At 45.4% G+C, this 22,658-nt stretch overlaps 2 protein-coding genes and 1 long non-coding RNA gene across 4 annotated transcripts in view; 1 reads left to right on the plus strand and 2 right to left on the minus strand.

Moving 5' to 3' along the window:
• Window positions 1–22,658, plus strand: part of LOC146521260 (polymeric immunoglobulin receptor-like) — a 525,395-nt gene that overhangs the window by 317,080 nt on the left and 185,657 nt on the right. The gene's annotated exons all lie outside the window — the stretch shown is intronic.
• LOC146521270 (uncharacterized) overlaps window positions 1–22,658 on the minus strand; it is a 244,406-nt gene that overhangs the window by 136,733 nt on the left and 85,015 nt on the right. The window lies entirely within an intron of this gene.
• Window positions 644–22,658, minus strand: part of LOC146521277 (uncharacterized) — a 58,373-nt gene continuing 36,358 nt past the window's right edge. The window contains exons 2-4 of one of the 2 annotated variants that reach the window (XM_085154971.1): window positions 4,675–4,778; window positions 2,279–4,219; window positions 644–2,117 (exon numbers count right to left, since the gene is read on the minus strand). In XM_085154971.1, coding sequence (XP_085011097.1) covers window positions 2,303–4,219; window positions 4,675–4,692 — 1,935 coding nt within the window. In that variant the 5' untranslated portion in view covers window positions 4,693–4,778 and the 3' untranslated portion in view covers window positions 644–2,117; window positions 2,279–2,302. Of the gene's footprint in view, window positions 4,220–4,674; window positions 4,779–22,658 lie in introns of both variants that reach the window. The other variant, XM_085154970.1, reaches the window with a different exon arrangement.

Here is a 22,658-nt window from a genome sequence, read left to right on the forward strand (position 1 = left end):
ACCACTGCACATGCTCCACCGAGGTATCACTATGAATGACGACATCATCCAGGTAGGAAACAGCATATGCAGTGTGAGGACACAGTTATCGCTACAGGAGGTGCTGAAAAATGGCCGGGGCTTCAAACAAGCCAAACGGAAGTGTGACGAATTGGTACGAACCATACAGAGTGGAGGAGGCCGTTTTTGTCTTTGGACTCTGCAGACAAGGGAATCTGCCAATCAGCTGCGTTTCAAAGTGGTGCTCCATGAGAGTCGTGCACACGGGCAGGGGGGAGAACACATCTGCAAAGCGCTGTTGCAATGCAGGAACATCTGCTTTATTGGAATGTGTGAGATGTTAATCACAATGCATCTTAAACACACTCTCTGAAAACGTCATGCCCACAGCACATTTTTGAGAAAAATCTAACATCTTTGTCCTTGAAGATCATTTCAGAGTTTTTAATGAGCTGCAGGAACCCTGTTCTGTGTGAGTGGAGAACAGCCAATTCGCCTCCTCTGATAAAGCTCCACATGTACCACTGAAAAGTGTTAAATTCATTTGAATTGGAAATCAGGGCTCAATCTACTTGTTCTGAGACCATTTCTTCATTTTTCACACCAAACTGTTTAATAAGAAAAACCTAACACAGAGTTCATCAAATATAAGTAACGCTTTAACATTATCAGGATTTCATAATACAAACTTCAAATCAACAGGAAAACAGCTGCAGAACATGTGGATCAAAATGAATTCATTAAAAAACAACACGTGGACTTCAAGGATACAGTAAATACACTAAAGTGAAAGGAGGAGCCAAAAATTTGAAGGAATTTGAATTAAGTAAAAGTAATCACCTGTGATCTTTAAAATGGTCCTGATGTGTGCTGCTGTTTTTAACTTTAAACATTTCTTTGCTGCCACTGTGATAACGAATGTGGTCTTTGCCTAATTAAATAAATGTTACACTGACTCACTGCTTCATCTTCTGGTACAAACTGGCATTATACGGAAGTACAGCCCAAAACCAGTTTAGCTTGAGTTTCTTTTTTCTGGACATAAAGTCACAGCAGGTGTTGTTTCAAAGGTGGTGGACAGATTTAGTTCATTTTGGAAGTTTTAAGAGCAACTGCTGTGAAAATATTTGTAGTTTTGGGAGAAAATGATTTAAGAGAAGATTTTACCACAGCAAAAGATTAAATATGAATGAAGGATTGAAATTTAACTTAGGTAACACATAAAATGAATACAACTACTAAACACTACTGTGTCCTAAGGGAACAAAGATCAAAATGTAACAGGGATAACATTTTAGAGAATTAAATTCCTAAAAGGAAAAAACAAACTTGATATGCATATCTATACATGCAGGTTCTTAAATGTAACATTCAGGTTTATTCACTGCAGGTCCAGAAATCAGAGCTACCTCATCAGATCCAAGTGTGACATCAGCTGACACTCTTTACAGGAGATTCCATCTGAACTCTGTGGAGCCTGAAGGTTTTTAAGTCTGAGCCTGAAACCAGAAGAGGATCTTTCTCTCTCTTGAGTTTCATTGTGATCCAGTGATTTCAGTCTTACATGATCAGGCTGATGTTTGCACAGAGCAGATAATGAAGTGAATGTTTTTGCACATTGGTAACAGTGAAACAGTTTATTTTCAGTGTTGAATTGTTTGTGTTCAGAGTATGAACTGAGATTCCTGAAGCTCTTGTCACACTGGTCACAGCTGAAGTTCACTTCCATGTGTGTACGTTCATGTTTGTTACAATGACCTGATTGTTAGAAGCTTTTGTTACAGTGTCTGCACTTGTATGGTGTCTCTCCTGTGTGGATTTGCTTATGCTTTTTCATTGAGTTCATGTCCAGTGGTGAAGGATGACCCACACTGGTCACAGATGTGCTTTTTGACCCCACTTTGGAAGAGTTAATGTATTTTTAATGTACTTGGTGTGTGGAAGCCTCTCACACATTCTTTGCAGTAGTTCATTTTGTCTCCAGTGTGGCTACGTTGATGTGTTTTTTGGTCCCATTGATGATTGGAAGTTTTTCTACAAAGGTCACAGAGAAACGCTTTCCCACCACCACAGTGACGATAGGGTTGAGAAATGGATCCATGTGCTTTGCTCCACTTCTAAACAAAGATATTGTAAGTCAGGGAATTCCTTCAACATTTTTATCCTGAACGTCGCCTGAAATAAGGAGCATCTCTTCCAACGTCCAATTATATTTTACTGTTTACATTATAACCAAACAATCAGGTTAAAATTACAAGATAAAAAAATAAATACATACCTCAAAGTAACTGCACTTCTAGAGTTACTTTCTGGTGTGGATCTGTTGGTGTTTATTCAGCTGATGTGGAGCTTTAAAAGTCTTTTCACACAGGTCACATTTATAAGGTCTCTCCTCAGTGTGGCTAAACATGTGTTTTTGTAAGTGTGCATCTGTTGCAAACAGTTTCCCACACTGATCACAGCAGTAAACATCATTTCCAGTGTGAATCCGTAGGTGACTATTTCGGTAGTGTTTGTCGCTGAAACTTTTTCCACAAAAGTCGCAGCTGTACGCCTTAATTCCAGAGTGGGTAACTAGATGCCTCTGTAAATTGCTATTTTGAGCAAAAGCCTTACCACAGAACTCAAAACTGTGTGCTTTAACTCCACTGTGGATTAGTTGGTGCTTTTTAAGGACTCCAGGCCGGGTAAAAGACTTGCAACAAAACTCACAGCTGTAAGGTTTAACTCCACTGTGGATCAGTTTGTGTGTTTTTAGGCTTTGAGCCTGGGTAAAAGACTTTCCACACAAGTCACAGCTGTAAGGTTTAACTCCAATGTGAATGATTTGGTGTCTTTTTAAGTCTCCAGCCTTGGTAAAAGACTTTCCACACAATTCACAGCTGTAAGGTTTAACTCCACTGTGAAAGATTTGGTGTCTTTTTAAGTCTCCAGCCTGAGTAAAAGACTTTCCACACAAGTCACAGCTGTAAGGTTTAACTCCACTGTGGATGAGTTGGTGTCTTTTTAAGTCTCCTGCCTGGGTAAAAGACTTTCCACACAAGTCACAGGTGTAAGGTTTAACTCCACTGTGGATGACTTGGTGTGTTTTTAGGCTTTGAGCCAGTGTAAAAGACTTTCCACACAAGTCACATCTGTAAGGTTTAAATCCACTGTGGATGATTTGGTGTCTTTTTAAGTCTCCAGCCTGGGTAAAAGACTTTCCACATAACTCACAGTTGTAAGGTTTAACTCCACTGTGGATGAATTGGTGTGTTTTTAGGCTTTGAACGAGGGTAAAAGACTTTCCACACAAGTCACAACTGTACGCTTTAACTCCACTGTGGATGAGTTGGTGAGTTTTTAAGTGTCCAGGCAGGGTAAAAGACTTTCCACACAAGTCACAGCTGTAAGGTTTAACTCCACTGTGGATGATTTGGTGTCTTTTTAAGTCCCCAGCCTGGGTAAAAGACTTTCCACACAAGTCACAGCTGTACGCTTTAACTCCACTGTGGATGAGTTGGTGAGTTTTTAAGTTTCCAGCCTGGGTAAAAGACTTTCCACACAAGTCACAGTTGTACGCCTTAATTCCAGAGTGGGTAACTAGATGCTTCTGTAAATTGCTATTTTGAGCAAAAGCCTTACCACATAACTCACAGCTGTGTGCTTTAAATCCACTGTGGATGAGTTGGTGTTTTTTTAGGCCTCCAGCCCGGGTAAAAGATTTTCCACAAAACTCACAGCGGTAAGCTTTAACTCCACTGTGGATGAGTTGGTGTGTTTTTAAGGTTTTAGCCAGGGTAAAAGACTTTCCACAAAACTCACAGCTGTAAGCTTTAACTCCACTGTGGATGAGTTGGTGTGTTTTTAAGGTTTGAGCCCGGGTAAAAGACTTTCCACACAACTCACAGCTGTAAGGTTTAACTCCAATGTGGATGACTTGGTGTGTTTTTAAGTTTTGAGGCAGAGTAAAAGACTTTCCACACAAGTCACAACTGTATGCTTTAACTCCACTGTGGATGAGTTGGTGAGTTTTTAAGTGTCCAGCCTGGGTAAAAGACTTTCCACACAAGTCACAACTATACGCTTTAATTCCACTGTGGATGAGTTGGTGAGTTTTTAAGCTTCCAGCCAGGGTAAATTCCTTCCCACACAAGTCACAGCTGTAGGTTTTCTCTCCCTTTCTTCTGTGACGTTTGTCGGCCTCCTGAGAGCGCTGACTTCTCGCCCCATGTTGGTCCTGCAGTGACAGAGATACAAACAGAGGCAGTGAGTGAAATGCAGTCGTGGAACAAACTGAAACTCCCTCCATTGGTGGAATCAAACCTGTAAAAAAAACCCATTGTAGGTGTGTTACCACCACCTTGTGGTAATAGTATCACATTACAATGATGTGTTACAATGAGAGTTGTAATGAAAATGACATTATTGAAGAAATATTGATCAGCAGAGAAACTCTTTTACTTCAGAAAAAATTGTGAGTTCAACTGATGATATTGTTGTTTCAATGTGTGTAGAGAAAATATGATCTTTGTATTTTCTTGTAACTTCTGTGGTTCTTGGTTGTGAATGTAGACTCTGTAGATATGGAGGAGGCCAGGATGGAAAAGATAAAGCTGCTGTTAACGGGTTTTTAAAAACCGACTAGCTGTGCACACAGTTTCAATAACAGTGTAACTGTGATGTTTTTCTCACCTTTTGTGTTGAAGTCATTGTTTCCTCTGTAGTGGCTGAGCTGAGTCCAAAAGGCTGAAATTGTTCCTCTGCTGCACCACCACTCTTCTCCTCCTGTTACTCAGCTGGGACACAAAAAAGTATCTATATGTATTTTATATATAATAGGATCATATTTATATCCTGTTCATAGCCTGTACATAGCTTGTACTCACTACAGCCTGTACCTACTTATACTAATATTCACAACATATTTCATACATTATAACATACCATAATAGACCCATTTCTGTAATATACTTACATATCTATATTATTGCTAATATATATTGTAATATATCTATATCACTAAAGCACTTCTGGATGGATGCAAACTGCATTTCGTTGCCCTTTACCTGTGCATGTGCAATGACAATAAAGTTGAATTCTATTCTATTCTATTCTATTTATCCCTGACAAAAAGAAGCAGAGCAAATAAACATGACTAAACTCCTCAGTGACAACAATGCCTATGAAGCTTCAAGGTGAAACCCCAGAAGCAACTACAAAAAGAAAGTCAACAGTTGCCTACAAGAACTTGAAAGGGAAAAACACCTGACCCCCTGCACATCACCGCCTTTACCCAGGGGATGCTACACCCTGTATATATGGACTTCCATAGATCCACAAAGACGGAGTCCTGATCAGTCTCAATGGTAGCAGTATAAACTCAGCCACCTACAACATTTCAAGCACCTCATTACCATCCTAGCTCCCCTAGGATGGTAATGAGGTTTTTAAAAAACATTTCAAAACTCACTTTGTTAATGTGGAATTCTAAAATTATTTTACAAATGGAGGATTTATTCTACAATTCATCATCTAAGCATCTAAGAATTATGTATTTCGATGTGTGTGGCTATTGTGGTTCTCCATATGGTGGTACAAATAGAGGACATAGAGGAAGTAAATGGCCTGTATTTTTATATTGCGCTTTACTAGTCCCTAAGGACCCCAAAGGGCTTTACATATCCAGTCACCCACCCATTCACACACACATTCACACACTGGTGATGGCAGCTACATTGTAGCCACAGCCACTCTGGGGCCCACTGACAGAGGCGAGGCTGCCGGACACTGGCGCCACCGGGCCCTCTGACCACCACCAGTAGGCGGGTGAAGTGTCTTGCCCAAGGACACAACGATCGAGACTGTCCAAGCCGGGGCTCGATTACAACCTTCCGATTACAAGGCGAACTCCCAACTCTTGAGCCACGAATTGGGACACATCACGAGGGGGTACATGTTGAAGGTGTTAACAACACACAGAGTGGTTGGCTAGGTTAACTCACAAGCAGAATTTAGCTGTGCCTGACTACAATAAAGACTTTCTTCTTTAGATGTTTCTGAAACAAGAAGGTGTAGTACGCAGAGATTTGTTTCAGAAAAAGGGGTAAAGTAATTAAAACGACATACATAAGCACAGAATGTTTTATTCCTACTAACACATACACACACATGCAATGAAGCTCATGAATACCATATAGTATTTTAAGCATGTGTTTCTGATTTTATCATCTAGTTCGGTTCACTTAGTAAGATGAGAAGCGATATATGAACTAGTGGACTAATATTATATTAGGAAAGGTGATTGAATGATAGCAGGGTGAACAGAATGCAGCAGAGGGTTTAAATGAGTGAGACTAACAGATTCTTTTTTTTTTTTTTTTGCCTGTTCCATTTGGTTCTTTAGCCGTCAGAATTGTTGTCTGAAGACCAACAAGGATACCCAATGGATTCATTTTGCCAAATGGATCATCATGGCATTGCCGTATTGGTCCATTTGATCGACCTTTGTTTTTATTATTTATTTTATTTTATTTTCCGTTGTTACAGACGGGACAGACATGAGTGAGGGATAGGAAAGGGAGAAAGAAAGAGGAAGGAAAAGAAAAACAGAAGGGGAGAGGGACAGTGAGAAAGGGGGGAAAAAATATCTCCTGGATCACCTGTTGAGAGAAAAAGAATAGAAAACAAGCAAAAAAAAAAAAACACAAAGCAACATACTAAACACAACACCATCGCATTAATCTAGCTAAGTGTAAACAGCAATAAATACTAAATATTGAATGTTGTTGTGCAGCACGCAGGACAGACAGCGCACAATGTGCTTTGAAGTAGCAGCCAAGAAAGGTGTGATTTAAGTCTACAAACAGTGAACACCCGTGTGCACACCTGTGTGGATCAGCGCGCTTGTATTCAAATGGTTTCCCCATGTAATGGTCTGCAAGAGGATGTAGAGAGCCATAGCCCTGTCCCCCAGGGCATGAAGCAGGCATGGAGGAGATCCAGGCCCCAGACATCCAGAGGCCCCAGAGTGCAAGAGCCCAAGGAGGACCACCGGAGGGGCATCTGTGCCACCTTCATGGGAAGGGCTGAGGATCCCCAGACGAGGGGTCACCCAGTAGCCACCGGGCAGAAGCTAGAGGGGGCTGCACCGGCGAGACTAACAGATTCTTAGTTTCTTGTTCCTGCTGATCACATAAACGATCAGTTTAAAATCCAGTTAAGGAACGAAGAAATAAGAGGTCAAAGATTTCAAGTTTTTAGGAATAATTTTTGATTTATGTCTTAAATTGGACAAGCATGTAAAGAAGATTGCTAAGACGGTCAAGGCTAATCTGAATTGTTTTGAGTTAATTCAGCACTATATACCTACTTCAGCAGTTCAGTTATTTATGCATTTGTCACGTTCCTGGGTCTTTTGAACCAGTGTTTTGAGTTCTAGTTCATTTTTGATGTTTATGGTTTATGTTTAAGTTCTTTAGGTCAGCAAAGTTCATTTGGTTATTAGATTCCTCTTGTATTTTCTTCCCCTGTATTTAAGTTTCCCTCACCCTTTGTGTTTCATGCTGCGTGTGTTATGTTATCAAGTTTGTAATGTCATGTCTGCATCTCATGTTTCCTGTTTTATTTTGAAGGTCTGTGTCCTATGTCAGTGTAGTCAGCTTTGCTTCCTTTGTCTCGTTATGTCAGACTAGTGTCAGCTGTTTCCCCATGTGTTTTCACTTCCCCTAATCACCCTTGTGTGTATTTAGTCTGTGGCTGTATCCCAATTCAGAGTCTGCAGCCTTAAAGGCCGCATTTTAAGGCCGATTACGTCACCGCAATGCAACGAAGGCTGTCTCAATTCGAAGGCTGCTCAAAATGCGGCCCTCAAATGCGTTCTTCATTTCCCTGAATTTTAAGGATGTGGCTGTGTAGACTTCGTGGCCCAAAATATCCCAGAATGCATAGCGCGGCGGTGGGTGTGGATAATTTTGCCGAAAAAAACGGCGGATGAGGGGCGCCCGCAGAATAAACTTTAAGTAAGTACTGAATATTATGTCACTTATGTGCAAATGTTTAATAACGAAGAACATGAAAACATTACTGTTGGCCACATGTCGGCAAAGTTATGTGACATTAGTGACGTTTGTACTAACTTGGTTTTAAAGCCTTTAAAATATACGCCGTTCAATAACTGAGCTTAATCTTACAGAGAATGATCAAAGCTCATGTAGAAACAAACAAACAAATGAACAAAAGACTTTCTCCATTTCTGTCAAACAAAGCTGTATGAAACGTTTCCAGCTGTTAGTATCATGGTTGCTAGGCAACCTGGGCAGCGCAACGGAGACTAGACCGTCCCATTTCACAAGCCTTGCACTTCCGACCTTAGCGGTCTTTAAGTACGCGGCCCTTGAGCATCGTTGAGACTAAGTACTTTAAGGCTGCAGACCCTCATGGTCCAGCCAAACTAAGCGTTATATTTTGTTAATAATTGTGGTTTACATTTTAAGAAACAAACCTAATACGTACCTCTCTCATCACCTTACACACGGAAAGAATACTGTTCAAAATGTTACTGTTAGAAGTATTTTAAGGTTTTGTAAGTAAGAGTAGACAATTGAGACATTAATTGTTTTTATGTTCAGTCTCAACTGTTAGGAAGTTGACGTGCAGTTAGTAAGTGCAATAAATATTTATATTGGAAAAGAAAATCATGAGAGAATCGTTAATCTCAATTCTAAGCAAAGAAATCGTGATTCTCATTTTATGCAAAATCGTGCAGCCCTGGCATCATTGTCACATTTTAGAGAAATATAACCTACTTAGTTTTAAGAGTTTTAATCATTTGTGTTTCCTTAAATTAGTCTTAAAATGTATAAATGGGATGGCCCCAGAGTGTCTTAATAGATACATCCAGAGACAAGAAAGTAATCGTATTACTAGAAGCATGGTGAACGGAAACTGCAAGATATCATATCCCAGATCTAAATTTGGTCAGTCGGCATTTTCCATAAAGGCTTGTAATCTGTGGAACGCACTTCCAACCAAAATCAAATTGATTACAGACATCAGATCCTTTCTATTGAAGGTTAAAGTTTGGTTAAAAGGAAATCAGAGATGTAGTCATTTTAACTAATGATTTTATTTTTATTTATTGTCTATTAATTGTAGTTGCATTCACGATGTATTTTGGTTTTCTGAAAAAGTGTGTTTTATGGTAAAATGTATTTATTTTGATTGTAAGCCCAACAAGGGACAATTGTTGAAAATTAGCAGATTTTTCTTCTCATGTATTAATCACATTAGTTATAGTAATATCACTTTCTCACTTTACTATAGTAAGAGCACCCTTGTCACCAGTTTGCATTTAACTGATTTGAGTGTTAACAGTGAGGCCATTGTAATGGGAGACATTGAACACACAGTGGGAATTCTTCTCCTTATCAGGGATGTAAATCCTTAGGTGACGATCAAGCAGAAAACAAGGTCATAAAGTGAGAGGGGCCAACATGTAAGAATCTGTGGAATGTTCTTTGTCTGTGTTTCTGTATATAAGATGTAAGGGCGGCGGCCACAATTCAGAGATGATCCTAGTGTTTCACTGGGATGCTCTCTCCAAATTGCAATGTGCTTATTAAACCCACTTCAAATCAAGCTCACTGGGTGTGTTGCAGGTTATTGGTGAATTTTCCACAACAATTTGGCGTTGTTGGCAGGTTTCCTCCAGTGAGTTTCGCTAAATCACGGGCACGCGGTGACTGGCCATCCTGAGGTAAAATTGCCTCAGTCCCACCGTTCCCTTGTTTTCCCCCCCCAAAAAAAGGAGGGGGGGAACCACAAGGTGTGCTTCAGTGATTTACACATGCAGGATTTTTTTAACAAACCAAGAGACAGACTGCAAAGGATTTGCAATGGTGAGCTGCTTTGATTTGGGCAGGGTTTTTAACCAGACCGACGGGAAAAGCCTCGGTTCCTTATTATTGCAACAAGTAGATGCAGGTCCTAGAAACTCCACAAATTTGGGTATTGGGGTGTGAGAATTTGTGCCTTGTTGCAGTAGTAAGTGCAGGATCTTAGAAGCTCAACAATTTAGGCATTCTAGTGTATGGTATATTAGCACTTTTGCACCAGTTAAAAAAGGCAGAAAGGCCAAACAGCGGACGTGCGTGTTCGTACAAAGGACGCTGAGCTCAGCAAAATGGCTACTGGAGCCGTGGGAGGCATTCTTCTATGTGGTCTGGTTGAAAGTTCCAAGTGTGTGGAAGATGGTTGTGTGAGAGAAAGATGTTGACAGAGAAAAGAGGGTTTGGTTTTTTTGGATGGACCACTGGGAGGAAAATCTCAGGAATTTGACACCTGATTTCAGGACTGTCATGGGAAGGACTCAGTCCTTAGTCTACGGCATGGCTATTCAACTAAAAGGGTGGTTGGGCCAGATTTTCAAAACAAGGAATTTATCTGGGCCAGATTTTTTTTTTTTTTTTTTTTTTTTTTTTTTTAAGCAGCCTATCGTGATAAATTTAAAACCAACACAAACTTATTGAAAAACAAGTAATGTTTATTCATTTTGTCCCTTTTAAATCTGGTGACATCTCACAAATGCACATCAAAAACTCCATTCTTCTCCACTACTACTTCACATGAAATTAAAAAAAAAAAACATTTTGAAAGTTCCCTTTCAATATATATGTAACCCAGACACATCTTAAAGTGCATTTAACACAATTAAAATAGAACAGTCAAAACTATCAGTGCACGAACCCATAGCAGTAACACATAAGAATACAACATTTACTGCTGCACACTGAGGTAATACAGTTTTGTTTTATATCAACCCCTGTAATTAGGCATGGCTTGTTAGACATTCCACATTATGTTGATATGTGGGCTATAGTTACCCTGACATTATTAATGGGAGAAGTGACTTTTTTTTTTTTTCTGAACAATTGCGGCAACTGTTGGCTCATAAGATGTCAGTGCAATCCGAAGGCAATGGTAAAGCGTGTTGTCAGTCAGTGAACAACGAGAGCTGCTTTTTATTGAGTTCATGTGTGAAAAGCTTGATTCACATGTGTACGTTGACCCAAACATACTGAGGATGACGACTGCTACTTTCTTAACGTTAGGGAACTGGTGTGTATTGACATCAGTCCAAAACTTTGCAGGTCCGTTAGTGCGAAGATCCTGTGCCATGGCTAAGGATGACTGCATGTCAACAAGTTCCAGTATGAACTTCCCCTCGTCAGTGGAGGGGACCACTTCCTTTGCTCTGATGGACAAGTCGCCTTCTGTTGAAACACTAAATGGGTCTCTGGCAAAACTCATCACCTCTGTGGGTAAAGCAAGTCCATCTAGTCGACCAGAAAAGTTCTCTTTCAACCTCACAATGAAATCAGTCATCACATCTGTGACTTGTGTTGATGATGAGATGCATTTGCGGAGTGTTGGAAAATGCAGCAACCGGCCTGTGCTCAAGTCAGTTTCGAAGAGGTTCAACTTGACTTGGAATGCACGCATCTGTTCCACAAGTTCAAGGACAATTTTGCCCCTGCCTTGTAGTCCCACATTGAGGTCATTCATGTGTTTGAATATGTCAGTCAGAAAGCAGACACTGGCCATGAAGCTGTTGTCCATTATGCGATTCAAGTATGTTTCTGCTTTTTTTTTTTTTTTTTTTTTTTTTTTTTTTTTTTTTTGCCTGCTGTTGCAGAGGAGAGGAGATCACAGAAACGCTCCAGTGCCCTGCCTTTGGACAGCCACCTGACATCATTGTGCAATAGAAGGTCATGGTGCTCAGCAGACATTTCTGAGAGCAGCATGTGGAATAAGCGGTGCTGGAGGCTTGATGTTGAGCGAATAAAATTAATTGTAGCCATCACGGTGTCCATTGTCGTTTTGAGCTCCGCGCTTAGTTTTGCACACAACACAGTCTGATGAACAATGCAGTGTAAGGTTCTCATCTGAGTTGCAACAGCCAACCACCGCGCTGCCAAACCACTCACTTTTCCTGCCATGGATGGAGCCCCATCGGTAACTAGCAAACAGACATGCTTCATATCCAGACCATTATCCTTGAAAAAAGCTGAAATCTTCGCAAACATTATTTCACCAGTTGTGTGTCCCTCTAGTGGCAGTAAGCCAAGCAGTTCCTCTCTGAAGCATTTGCCATTAAAAAAACTGACAAATGCACAACTGTGCATTATCAGTTCTGTCTGTGGACTCATCTACTGCTATAGACATTACTTCAGGTCATCTAATAGCATTTCAAACACGTCCGAAGCCACAACTTCAATCCTACGAATATTTGAACTGTCTGACAGGGGCACGTTTAATACGTTCAATAGCAGATGTCACACTCACTTTAATTTTTTCATCATTTATACCTCATCCACCACGGCCAGCATGCACTCTTTCACGGTTTCAGAATCTGTAAAAGGTCTTTTCTTCTTCGCCAAGATCCAGCAAACACGAAAGGAAGCTGCTGCAGCTCTCTCTTGAGCTGTACATGACCTCACCATGCTAGTAAGACTCCAGTTGTAAGATGCAATTAAACTCCGTACTTTTGCAGCTCTCTCCTGAGATCCCTCTGGAAAGTTTTTGCAGAAAGTCTGGTGTTTGTCATTGTGATGTCTTCGTAAATTGTAATCTTTAAGAACCGCAACACATTCACTGCAAATTAAACACATTGGTTTGGCGTTTGCATTTTGCGGTAAAATGAATAAGTACTTGTCAGTCCAGGCAGGGTTAAACCGACGGTTTTCATTGTCAATTTTGTGTGTGTGTGTGTGTGTGTGTGTGTGTGTGTGTGTGAGAGAGAGGGGTGTGAGAGAGAGGGGTGTGGGTGTGAGAGAGAGGGGTGTGAGAGAGAGGGGTGTGTGTGTGTGGGTGTGAGAGAGAGGGGTGTGAGAGAGAGGGGTGTGTGTGAGAGAGAGGGGTGTGTGTGAGAGAGAGGGGTGTGAGTGAGAGAGAGGGGTGTGAGAGAGAGGGGTGTGAGTGTGTGTGAGAGAGAGGGGTGTGAGTGTGTGTGAGAGAGAGGGGTGTGAGAGAGAGGGGTGTGTGTGTGTGAGAGAGAGGGGTGTGTGTGTGAGAGAGAGAGAGGGGTGTGAGAGAGAGAGAGGGGTGTGAGAGAGAGGGGTGTGAGAGAGAGGGGTGTGAGAGAGAGAGGGGTGTGAGAGAGAGAGGGGTGTGAGAGAGAGAGGGGTGTGAGAGAGAGAGGGGTGTGAGAGAGAGAGGGGTGTGAGAGAGAGGGGTGTGAGAGAGAGGGGTGTGAGAGAGAGGGGTGTGTGAGAGAGGGGTGTGTGTGTGTGTGTGAGAGAGGGGTGTGTGTGTGTGTGTGTGTGTGTGTGTGTGAGAGAGGGGTGTGTGTGTGTGTGAGAGAGGGGTGTGTGTGTGTGTGTGTGTGAGAGAGGGGTGTGTGTGTGTGTGTGTGTGTGTGTGAGAGAGGGGTGTGTGTGTGTGTGTGTGTGTGAGAGAGGGGTGTGTGTGTGTGTGTGTGTGTGTGAGAGAGGTGTGTGTGTGTGAGAGAGGTGTGTGTGTGTGAGAGAGGTGTGTGTGTGTGAGAGAGGGGTGTGTGTGTGTGTGAGAGAGGGGTGTGTGTGTGTGTGAGAGAGGGGTGTGTGTGTGTGTGAGAGAGGGGTGTGTGTGTGTGTGTGAGAGAGGGGTGTGTGTGTGTGTGTGAGAGAGGGGTGTGTGTGTGTGTGTGAGAGAGGGGTGTGTGTGTGTGTGTGAGAGAGGGGTGTGTGTGTGTGTGTGAGAGAGGGGTGTGTGTGTGTGTGTGAGAGAGGGGTGTGTGTGTGTGTGTGAGAGAGGGGTGTGTGTGTGTGTGTGAGAGAGGGGTGTGTGTGTGTGTGTGAGAGAGGGGTGTGTGTGTGTGAGAGAGGGGTGTGTGTGTGTGTGTGAGAGAGGGGTGTGTGTGTGTGTGTGAGAGAGGGGTGTGTGTGTGTGTGTGAGAGAGGGGTGTGTGTGTGTGTGTGTGAGAGAGGGGTGTGTGTGTGTGTGTGTGAGAGGGGTGTGTGTGTGTGTGTGTGTGAGAGAGGGGTGTGTGTGTGTGTGTGAGAGAGGGGTGTGTGTGTGTGTGTGAGAGAGGGGTGTGTGTGTGTGTGTGAGAGAGGGGTGTGTGTGTGTGTGTGAGAGAGGGGTGTGTGTGTGTGTGTGAGAGAGGGGTGTGTGTGTGTGTGTGAGAGAGGGGTGTGTGTGTGTGTGTGAGAGAGGGGTGTGTGTGTGTGTGTGAGAGAGGGGTGTGTGTGTGAGAGAGGGGTGTGTGTGTGAGAGAGGGGTGTGTGTGTGTGTGAGAGGGGTGTGTGTGTGTGTGTGTGTGTGTGAGAGAGGGGTGTGTGTGGGTGTGTGTGTGTGTGTGAGAGAGGTGTGTGTGTGTGTGAGAGAGGGGTGTGTGTGTGTGTGTGTGTGTGTGTGAGAGAGGTGTGTGTGTGTGTGTGTGAGAGAGGTGTGTGTGTGTGAGAGAGGGGTGTGTGTGTGAGAGAGGGGTGTGTGTGTGTGAGAGAGGGGTGTGTGTGTGTGTGTGAGTGTGTGTGTGTGGGGTGGGTGTGTGTGTGTGTGGGTGTGTGTGTGTGTGTGAGAGGGGTGTGTGTGTGTGTGTGAGAGGGGTGTGTGTGTGTGTGAGAGAGGGGTGTGTGTGTGAGAGAGGGGTGTGTGTGTGTGTGTGAGAGGGGTGTGTGTGTGTGTGAGAGAGGGGTGTGTGTGTGTGTGTGTGAGAGGGGTGTGTGTGTGTGTGTGTGAGAGGGGTGTGTGTGTGTGTGAGAGGGGTGTGTGTGTGTGTGTGAGAGGGGTGTGTGTGTGTGTGAGAGAGGGGTGTGTGTGTGTGTGAGAGAGGGGTGTGTGTGTGTGTGAGAGAGGGGTGTGTGTGTGTGTGTGTGAGAGAGGGGTGTGTGTGTGTGTGTGTGAGAGAGGGGTGTGTGTGTGAGAGAGGGGGGTGTGTGTGAGTGAGGGGGGTGTGTGTGAGTGAGGGGGGTGTGTGTGTGTGTGTGAGGGAGGTGTGTGTGTGTGAGTGAGGGAGGTGTGTGTGTGTGTGAGTGAGGGAGGTGTGTGTGTGTGAGTGTGGGAGGTGTGTGAGTGTGGGAGGTGTGTGTGTGTGGGAGGTGTGTGTGTGTGTGTGTGTGTGTGTGTGTGTGTGTGTGTGTGTGTGGGAGGTGTGTGTGTGTGTGTGTGTGGGAGGTGTGTGTGGGAGGTGTGTGTGGGAGGTGTGTGTGTGTGTGGGAGGTGTGTGTGGGAGGTGTGTGTGTGTGTGTGTGTGGGAGGTGTGTGTGTGGGAGGTGTGTGAGTGAGGGAGGTGTGTGTGTGTGTGTGTGAGTGAGGGAGGTGTGTGTGTGTGTGGGAGGTGTGTGTGGGAGGTGTGTGTGGGAGGTGTGTGTGGGAGGTGTGTGTGGGAGGTGTGTGTGAGAGAGAGGGAGGTGTGTGTGTGTGTGTGAGAGAGAGGGAGGTGTGTGTGTGTGTGTGAGAGAGAGGGAGGTGTGTGTGTGTGGGAGGTGTGTGTGAGAGAGGGAGGTGTGTGTGTGTGTGTGAGAGGGAGGGAGGTGTGAGTTTGCTTGTGTCAAAATTGGGGACTTCTATCAGCTCACACACCAGTCAATTGGGGACACCTCTCCCTTTGGGGACCAAAACCACCGTCCCCAATTAGATTGACCTCCAACAACGTTCAGCATGCTCTAAAACATATTTTAATCCAAAAATCTCACCTGTCCCCAAAAATGACATTTTTTAGATTTTTTGTGTATGTGTATGACATTGCCCCCAAAATTTTTCGCAATCTGTGTATAACTCTATGTTGCCCCCTAGTGGAAGTGTGTGAAATTGCAAAGATTTCCACTGTCCCCAAAAGTGACATTTCTTGGATTTTTTTGTGTGTGTATTACCTCTCCCTAACCCTTATATTATTATAGTGTCAGATTTCTTTTAAAATACTGATCTTTGTTGAAAATCTTATTCAACATTCTTTTGTATGAATGGTTTTATATAAACAAACATTTGTTCTCTTGACTAAATAATAGAAATCAGTAGACTATTTGTTAGAAAGTAGATTATATTTTCAAAGGGTAAAGAAGACACTAGAAAATACAAAAGAGTCATATTTCACGTAATTATGATATAAATAGTTTTAATATTTTTTTAATATTATTTTATTTATTTGGCATGATGTGAAGCAGATGCATGAAATAATGGAGTACTTTAGGTTCATATTTGTTTTCTGAACTGCAGCTTGACATAAATTACTCTAAATTCTTGATACTTGTATTGCAACATATTTAAGATGTTTCTTGAATTTCTGTTGAATGGTGCAGGGATCCAAAATTTGGTGAAACAGCTGAGCTAAATTTAAATTTCAATGTTAATACCTTTTAGGCAGTATGTAAAATACTGCCTAAAAGGTCACAAGCATATGGCATGAAACTTAATTCTCACCAAAGTCTCTTTAAGAGCTGATCAAAAACTGTGTAAGACTATGGTCACTGAATATGGATCATGACAGAAAAAAAATTATTTCCTCGATACAAGCGGGAAAGAATAGCTTCTGTAGCATGGTTGACTGGGCCTTAGAGATATGTGCAGAGTTTGACTCAAGTCAAATTCAAAGTCAGCTTTATTGTGAAAACCCATATGTACAGATGATACACAGGAATTTTAAATTGTAATGCTCCCACAGTCTACAGTGTACAGTGAACAACTTAAAGATAAAAAAAAACAAAAGTCCTATGTACAACATAATACAATAAACACTAGTGTCATACAATCAGAGTGCTTTTGGGAAAGAGTTTGTGTGCAAGTGGGGGTGGGGCAGTCAGTCAAAGGGCGATGTTTAGAGTTTTGTATGTCTGTCGGGTGGGGGGGATCAGAGGAAAGAGATGAATGCAGGTCTGGAGATCGTGTGTGTGAGAGTGAAGAGGGACACAGCAGGGACAGCCTAAAGGTAGGGGAGGTGAGGTAAGACCTCTATGTCACCATAGGCCTTGATCGCAGCCATGGAGGTGTGTGCAAGCAGCAGCATGTAGAGCAGCTTTAAAGGTATGAAAAGTGATTAAAACTTTTTTAGTATCTTATACCTATATCTTAAGGTTTCTGCTGAAAAGTTTCAGCATTTCCTGTTTGAATGTAAGAAAGTTATTTAGTAATAAATGCTAATACTGGTTTGCTAGATGTGCCCTTGATAATTTGGAAAAAAAAGACTTGAGCTAATTAGCCCGAAAAAGCTAACCACGTATAAGTCACACATTCAGAGATGTCTTGGATTAAAAATCAAGGCATGTTTGAATGAACCAAACTTTCAATATTTTAGGGGATTTCATTTTTTTTATGCTTTTATGATTCTAAAATAAAAAAGGATGTTTATTAGAATCCTGAAGTTTTTCATGTGCAAGCTAACAATGAGGACTATCTTGTTAATTAAGAGAGGCTAATGAAACGGGGGGAAAAAAATGAACTTCATAAAGAGGAATATTATGTTATTTGTTTAATTTATTTATTTATTATTCTGAAACAAAGAAACATATATAAGCTGCAGGATTTTGAATGTCCCCATTTAGATTAAAGCGGAGTGTATTTGTGTTAGAAACATCCCCAAAAGTCATAAGAATATGGCATACTAGTGACTATAGTTTGATATGGTTTTGTATTTTTTTTTAAAAAATGGTATCATGTCCCTATTTTCTGTATAAACCTACCCATAAAGTCGGAGAACAATTTATCAATGATTCCCACACTCAAGTAAGAGTTATGTTGTAAAATCTTTCATTATGTCTAAGATTTAAAAATACAGAACAAATACCAATCAGAATGAGGACTAAGATAAAGCAATCCATCCCCCAAATCATTACACATACCTCAACATATGCATATGTTTAATAATCCGAGTTCATTGTATTTACCATTTCCCTAAGGAAAGTTTCCCATTGAATGTTACCATTTAGGTTAAAGCGGAGTGTATTTGTGTTAGAAACGTCCCCAAAAGTGATAAGTATGTGCCATACTAATGACTGTAGTTGGATATGCTTTGGGATTTTTTTTCTAAAAATAGTATCATGTCCCTTTTTCAGTATAAGTCTATCCATGAAGTCTGTAAACAATTTATCAGTGATCCCCACACTCAAGCAAGGGTTATGTTAAAAAAAAAACCCTTCATTATGTCTAAGATTTAAAAATACAGAACAAATACCAATCAGAATGTCAGGGTTCCTGGGTCGGTGACCCAGTGCTTTCCGTTTTGTTCACGTTCAGTTTAGTTCGTCACTTCCTGTTTGTTCCTGTGTTAGCTCGTCTCGTGCCGTTAGCCAGATTATGTTCAGCTGTGTACTCACCGGTCTCTCATTACCATCCTCATCAGTCTGTGTATTTAAGTCTTCTGTTTCTATTCGTTCTTTGTCGTGTCATTGATGATGTTCGTGTGATGTTGTCCTCCCCGTGTTCTCTCAGTCAGTCAGCCAGCCATTCAGTGTTCCAGCCAGCCAGCCATTCAGTGTTCCAGCCAGTCAGTGTCCGTTCACCCTCTGTTCCTCCACTCCTTGTAATAAATATCCACCAGTCTTCACCTACCTGTGAGTCCTGCGTTTGGGTCCCTTCTTCCTCGCCACTCCACAACGCCTGACAGAATGACACGACCCGTGCCACGAAGACACGATTGGGACCCAGCGGACTCGGACCTCAACGAGCGGCAGGTGGCAGCGCTTTACCGTTGGGCAGAGTTGGTCAGGGGAAAACAGCGGCTCTCAGCGGAGCGAGGGCACGTCTTCGAGGGGACTCGCCTGGCTCTGGGCGGGCCTCAGAGACGCCGCGTTCCCCCACCTGCTGCCACACCTGCCTCGGAGCATTTGCCGCGGAGAGCGGACGTTTCGTGCCGCGTTTCGGCCGCTCCCTCTCTCGCCGCTCCGCTCCTCGTCCACACATCCGCCGCCTCATTCGCCGGGCCTCCACCTTCGCCACGGCACCGCGGCTACGCCTCCCACCTCGACTCAATGGAGGCTACCGCGCCAGAGGCTCAGCTGTTTACCCCGGCCGCTTCCTCTTCCCGAAGAAAGCGGCGCACACGCCGCCATGATATGGACTATTTTCAACCACTCCCGGTGGTGAGTTCCACTAACTGTTTTCCACATCCATCATCTGATTATTCACATAAAACACATAACAGATCCACCACCGATTCATGGGGGGATTCCCTCCTGGATGATGTAGACTGGGAAGAGTTTTTCTGCTGTGCTCCCACAAAGACTGTAAATCGTGGTGGCAGAAAAAACAGACCGAACTCTGATAAACCTGCCAGTAGCACACACCCGGTCACCATTTCCACACCCGTCACTCAGCCATTCCCCACCAACACGGCAGCCCAGATTTGGCCTTCTTCTTCAGCCATTTCACCCCCTCAGATGTCCAGGACCCGGCCTACACCCACACCGGTGCCAGCTCCCAGGAGGAAGGCAGCAGCGACGCAGTCTACCTCCACATCCGCTCTTGTTTCCCGGGTGGGGGTGACTTGTGTCCAGCCACCTCCCGTGCCTGTCCCAGCGCCCAGGCTGAGGGCAGCCTCAACCCAGCCTGACCTCCCTGGAGGCTTGGCAGAGCTAACCGGCCCACCTACTACTTCACCTCTTCATCCACCTCCTGATCCAACCTTTCACGCCCTCACACTGTCCCTGGTTAGACTAGCTGAAGTTTCCCCTGCTCAGGCACCAGCCTTATTAGCCCAGGCCGCAATCTTATCCCCCTCGGTAACTCTGTCGTTCGCTCAGCCATTAGCATCGCCAACCTCTGTTCATCCCTTAGCTTTCCCACTCCAGTCAGTTCACTCACCTGCTGTTCAGCTTCCACTCCAGTCAGTTCACTCACCTGCTGTTCAGCTTCCACTCCAGTCAGTTCACTCACCTGCTGTTCAGCCTCCACTCCAGTCAGTTCACTCACCTGCTGTTCAGCCTCCACTCCAGTCAGTTCACTCACCTGCTGTTCAGCCTCCACTCCAGTCAGTTCACTCACCTGCTGTTCAGCCTCCACTCCAGTCAGTTCACTCACCTGCTGTTCAGCCTCCACTCCAGTCAGTTCACTCACCTGCTGTTCAGCCTCCCGTCCTCCAGTCCCCTGTAGTCCAGTCTCCTCCCGTCCTCCAGTCTGTCCAGTCAGTCCAATCTGTAGTCCAGTCGCCTCCCGTCCAGTCAGTCCAGTCCCCGGACCTGCAGCCACAGCACCCAGAGCCAGCTGTGAGCCCTCCTGCTTGCCAGCCAGGGGCCTCCGCGCCCGCTGGCCCGGCCGCTCTCCCGCCAGGGGCCTCCGCGCCCGCTGGCCCGGCCGCTCTCCCGCCAGGGGCCTCCGCGCCCGCTGGCCCGGCCGCTCTCCCGCCAGGGGCCACCGCGCCCGCTGGCCCGGCCGCTCTCCCGCCAGGGGCCTCCGCGCCCGCTGGCCCTGCCTGTCTCCAGCCAGGGGCCTCCGCGCCCGCTGGCCCTGCCTGTCTCCAGCCAGGGGCCTCCGCGCCCGCTGGCCCTGCCTGTCTCCAGCCAGGGGCCTCCGCGCCCGCTGGCCCTGCCTGTCTCCAGCCAGGGGCCTCCGCGCCCGCTGGCCCTGCCTGTCTCCAGCCAGGGGCCTCCGCGCCCGCTGGCCCTGCCTGTCTCCAGCCAGGGGCCTCCGCGCCCGCTGGCCCTGCCTGTCTCCAGCCAGGGGCCTCCGCGCCCGCTGGCCCTGCCTGTCTCCAGCCAGGGGCCTCCGCGCCCGCTGGCCCTGCCTGTCTCCAGCCAGGGGCCTCCGCGCCCGCTGGCCCTGCAGCTGTGGCTCCGTCGCCCCCGGCTCCGTCGCCCCCGGCTCCCGTGCCGTCGCCTGGTCCAGCCTCAGCGGCTCCGTCGCCCCCGGCTCCGTCGCCCCCGGCTCCCGTGCCGTCGCCTGGTCCAGCCTCAGACTCTGCTTCAGCGTCTGCTTCGCCTGGTCCGGACTCAGCTTCGGCTTCAGCGTCTGCTTCGCCTGGTCCGGACTCAGCTTCGGCTTCAGCGTCTGCTTCGCCTGGTCCGGACTCAGCTTCGGCTTCAGCTTCTGCTTCGCCTGGTCCGGACTCAGCTTCGGCTTCAGCTTCTGCTTCGCCGGGTCCGGACGCGGCTTCAGCTTCTGCTTCGCCTGGTCCGGACGCAGCCTCGTCGCCAGCCTCTGCTTCGCCTGGTCCGGCGGCTGCCGCGTCGCCAGCCTCTGCTTCGCCTGGTCCGGCGGCTGCCGCGTCGCCAGCCTCTGCTTCGCCTGGTCCTGCGGCTGCCGCACCGTTGACCCAGCCACGTTCTGGCCGCCGCCGCCTTCCTCGCGGCCGCCCGCCGGACCTGCTCAGCGGCCGCCGCCGCCTTCCTCGCGGCCGCCCGCCGGACCTGCTCAGCGGCCGCCGCCGCCTTCCTCGCGGCCGCCCGCCGGACCTGCTCAGCGGCCGCCGCCGCCTTCCTCGCGGCCGCCCGCCTGAACTGTCTCGCCTCGGCCGCCGCCGCCTTCCTCGCGGCCGCCCGCCTGAACTGTCTCGCCTCGGCCGCCGGCCCCGCGGCCGCCCGCCTGAACTGTCTCGCCTCGGCCGCCGGCCCCGCGGCCGCCCGCCTGAACTGTTTGTCTCTCTGTGGACTCCGTCCCTCCGTCCTGGGCCCCCTCCGCCCGCCCTGTTCTGGTTTTTCTTTCTTTTGGCCGTCGGGTGCCGGCCTTTGGAGGGGGGGGTACTGTCAGGGTTCCTGGGTCGGTGACCCAGTGCTTTCCGTTTTGTTCACGTTCAGTTTAGTTCGTCACTTCCTGTTTGTTCCTGTGTTAGCTCGTCTCGTGCCGTTAGCCAGATTATGTTCAGCTGTGTACTCACCGGTCTCTCATTACCATCCTCATCAGTCTGTGTATTTAAGTCTTCTGTTTCTATTCGTTCTTTGTCGTGTCATTGATGATGTTCGTGTGATGTTGTCCTCCCCGTGTTCTCTCAGTCAGTCAGCCAGCCATTCAGTGTTCCAGCCAGCCAGCCATTCAGTGTTCCAGCCAGTCAGTGTCCGTTCACCCTCTGTTCCTCCACTCCTTGTAATAAATATCCACCAGTCTTCACCTACCTGTGAGTCCTGCGTTTGGGTCCCTTCTTCCTCGCCACTCCACAACGCCTGACACAGAATTAGGACTAAGATAAAGAAATCCATCCGAAAAGTAGTTACACATACCTTAACATATGCAGATGTTTAATAATCCGACTTCATTGTATTTATCAGTTCCCTAACAAAAGTTTCCCATTGAATGTCCCCATTTAGGTTAAAGCGGAGTGTATTTGTGTTAGAAACATCCCCAAAAGTCATAAGAATATGGCATACCTTTGACTATAGTTGGATATGTTTTTGTATTGTTTTTTAAAAATAGTGTCATGTCCCTTTTTCAGTATAACTCTATACATGAAGTTCGAGAACAATTTATCAGTGATCACCACACTCAAGTAAGAGTTATGTTTTAAAATCTTTCATTATGTCTAAGATTTGGAAATATGGAACAAATACCAATCAGAATGAGGACTAAGACAAAGCAATCCATCCCCCAAATCATTACACATACTTTAACAAATGCAAATATTTAATAATCAGAGTTCATTGTATTTACCAGTTCCCTAAGGAAAGTTTCCCATTGAATGTCCCCATTTAGGTTAAAGCGGAGTGTATTTGTGTTAAAAACGTCCCCAAAAGTCATAAGCATATGGCATTCTAATGACTATAGTTGGATTTTATTTT

Source organism: Neolamprologus multifasciatus, chromosome 3 (genome assembly GCF_963576455.1).
Source record: "Neolamprologus multifasciatus chromosome 3, fNeoMul1.2, whole genome shotgun sequence".
Taxonomy (NCBI): Eukaryota; Metazoa; Chordata; class Actinopteri; order Cichliformes; family Cichlidae; genus Neolamprologus; species Neolamprologus multifasciatus.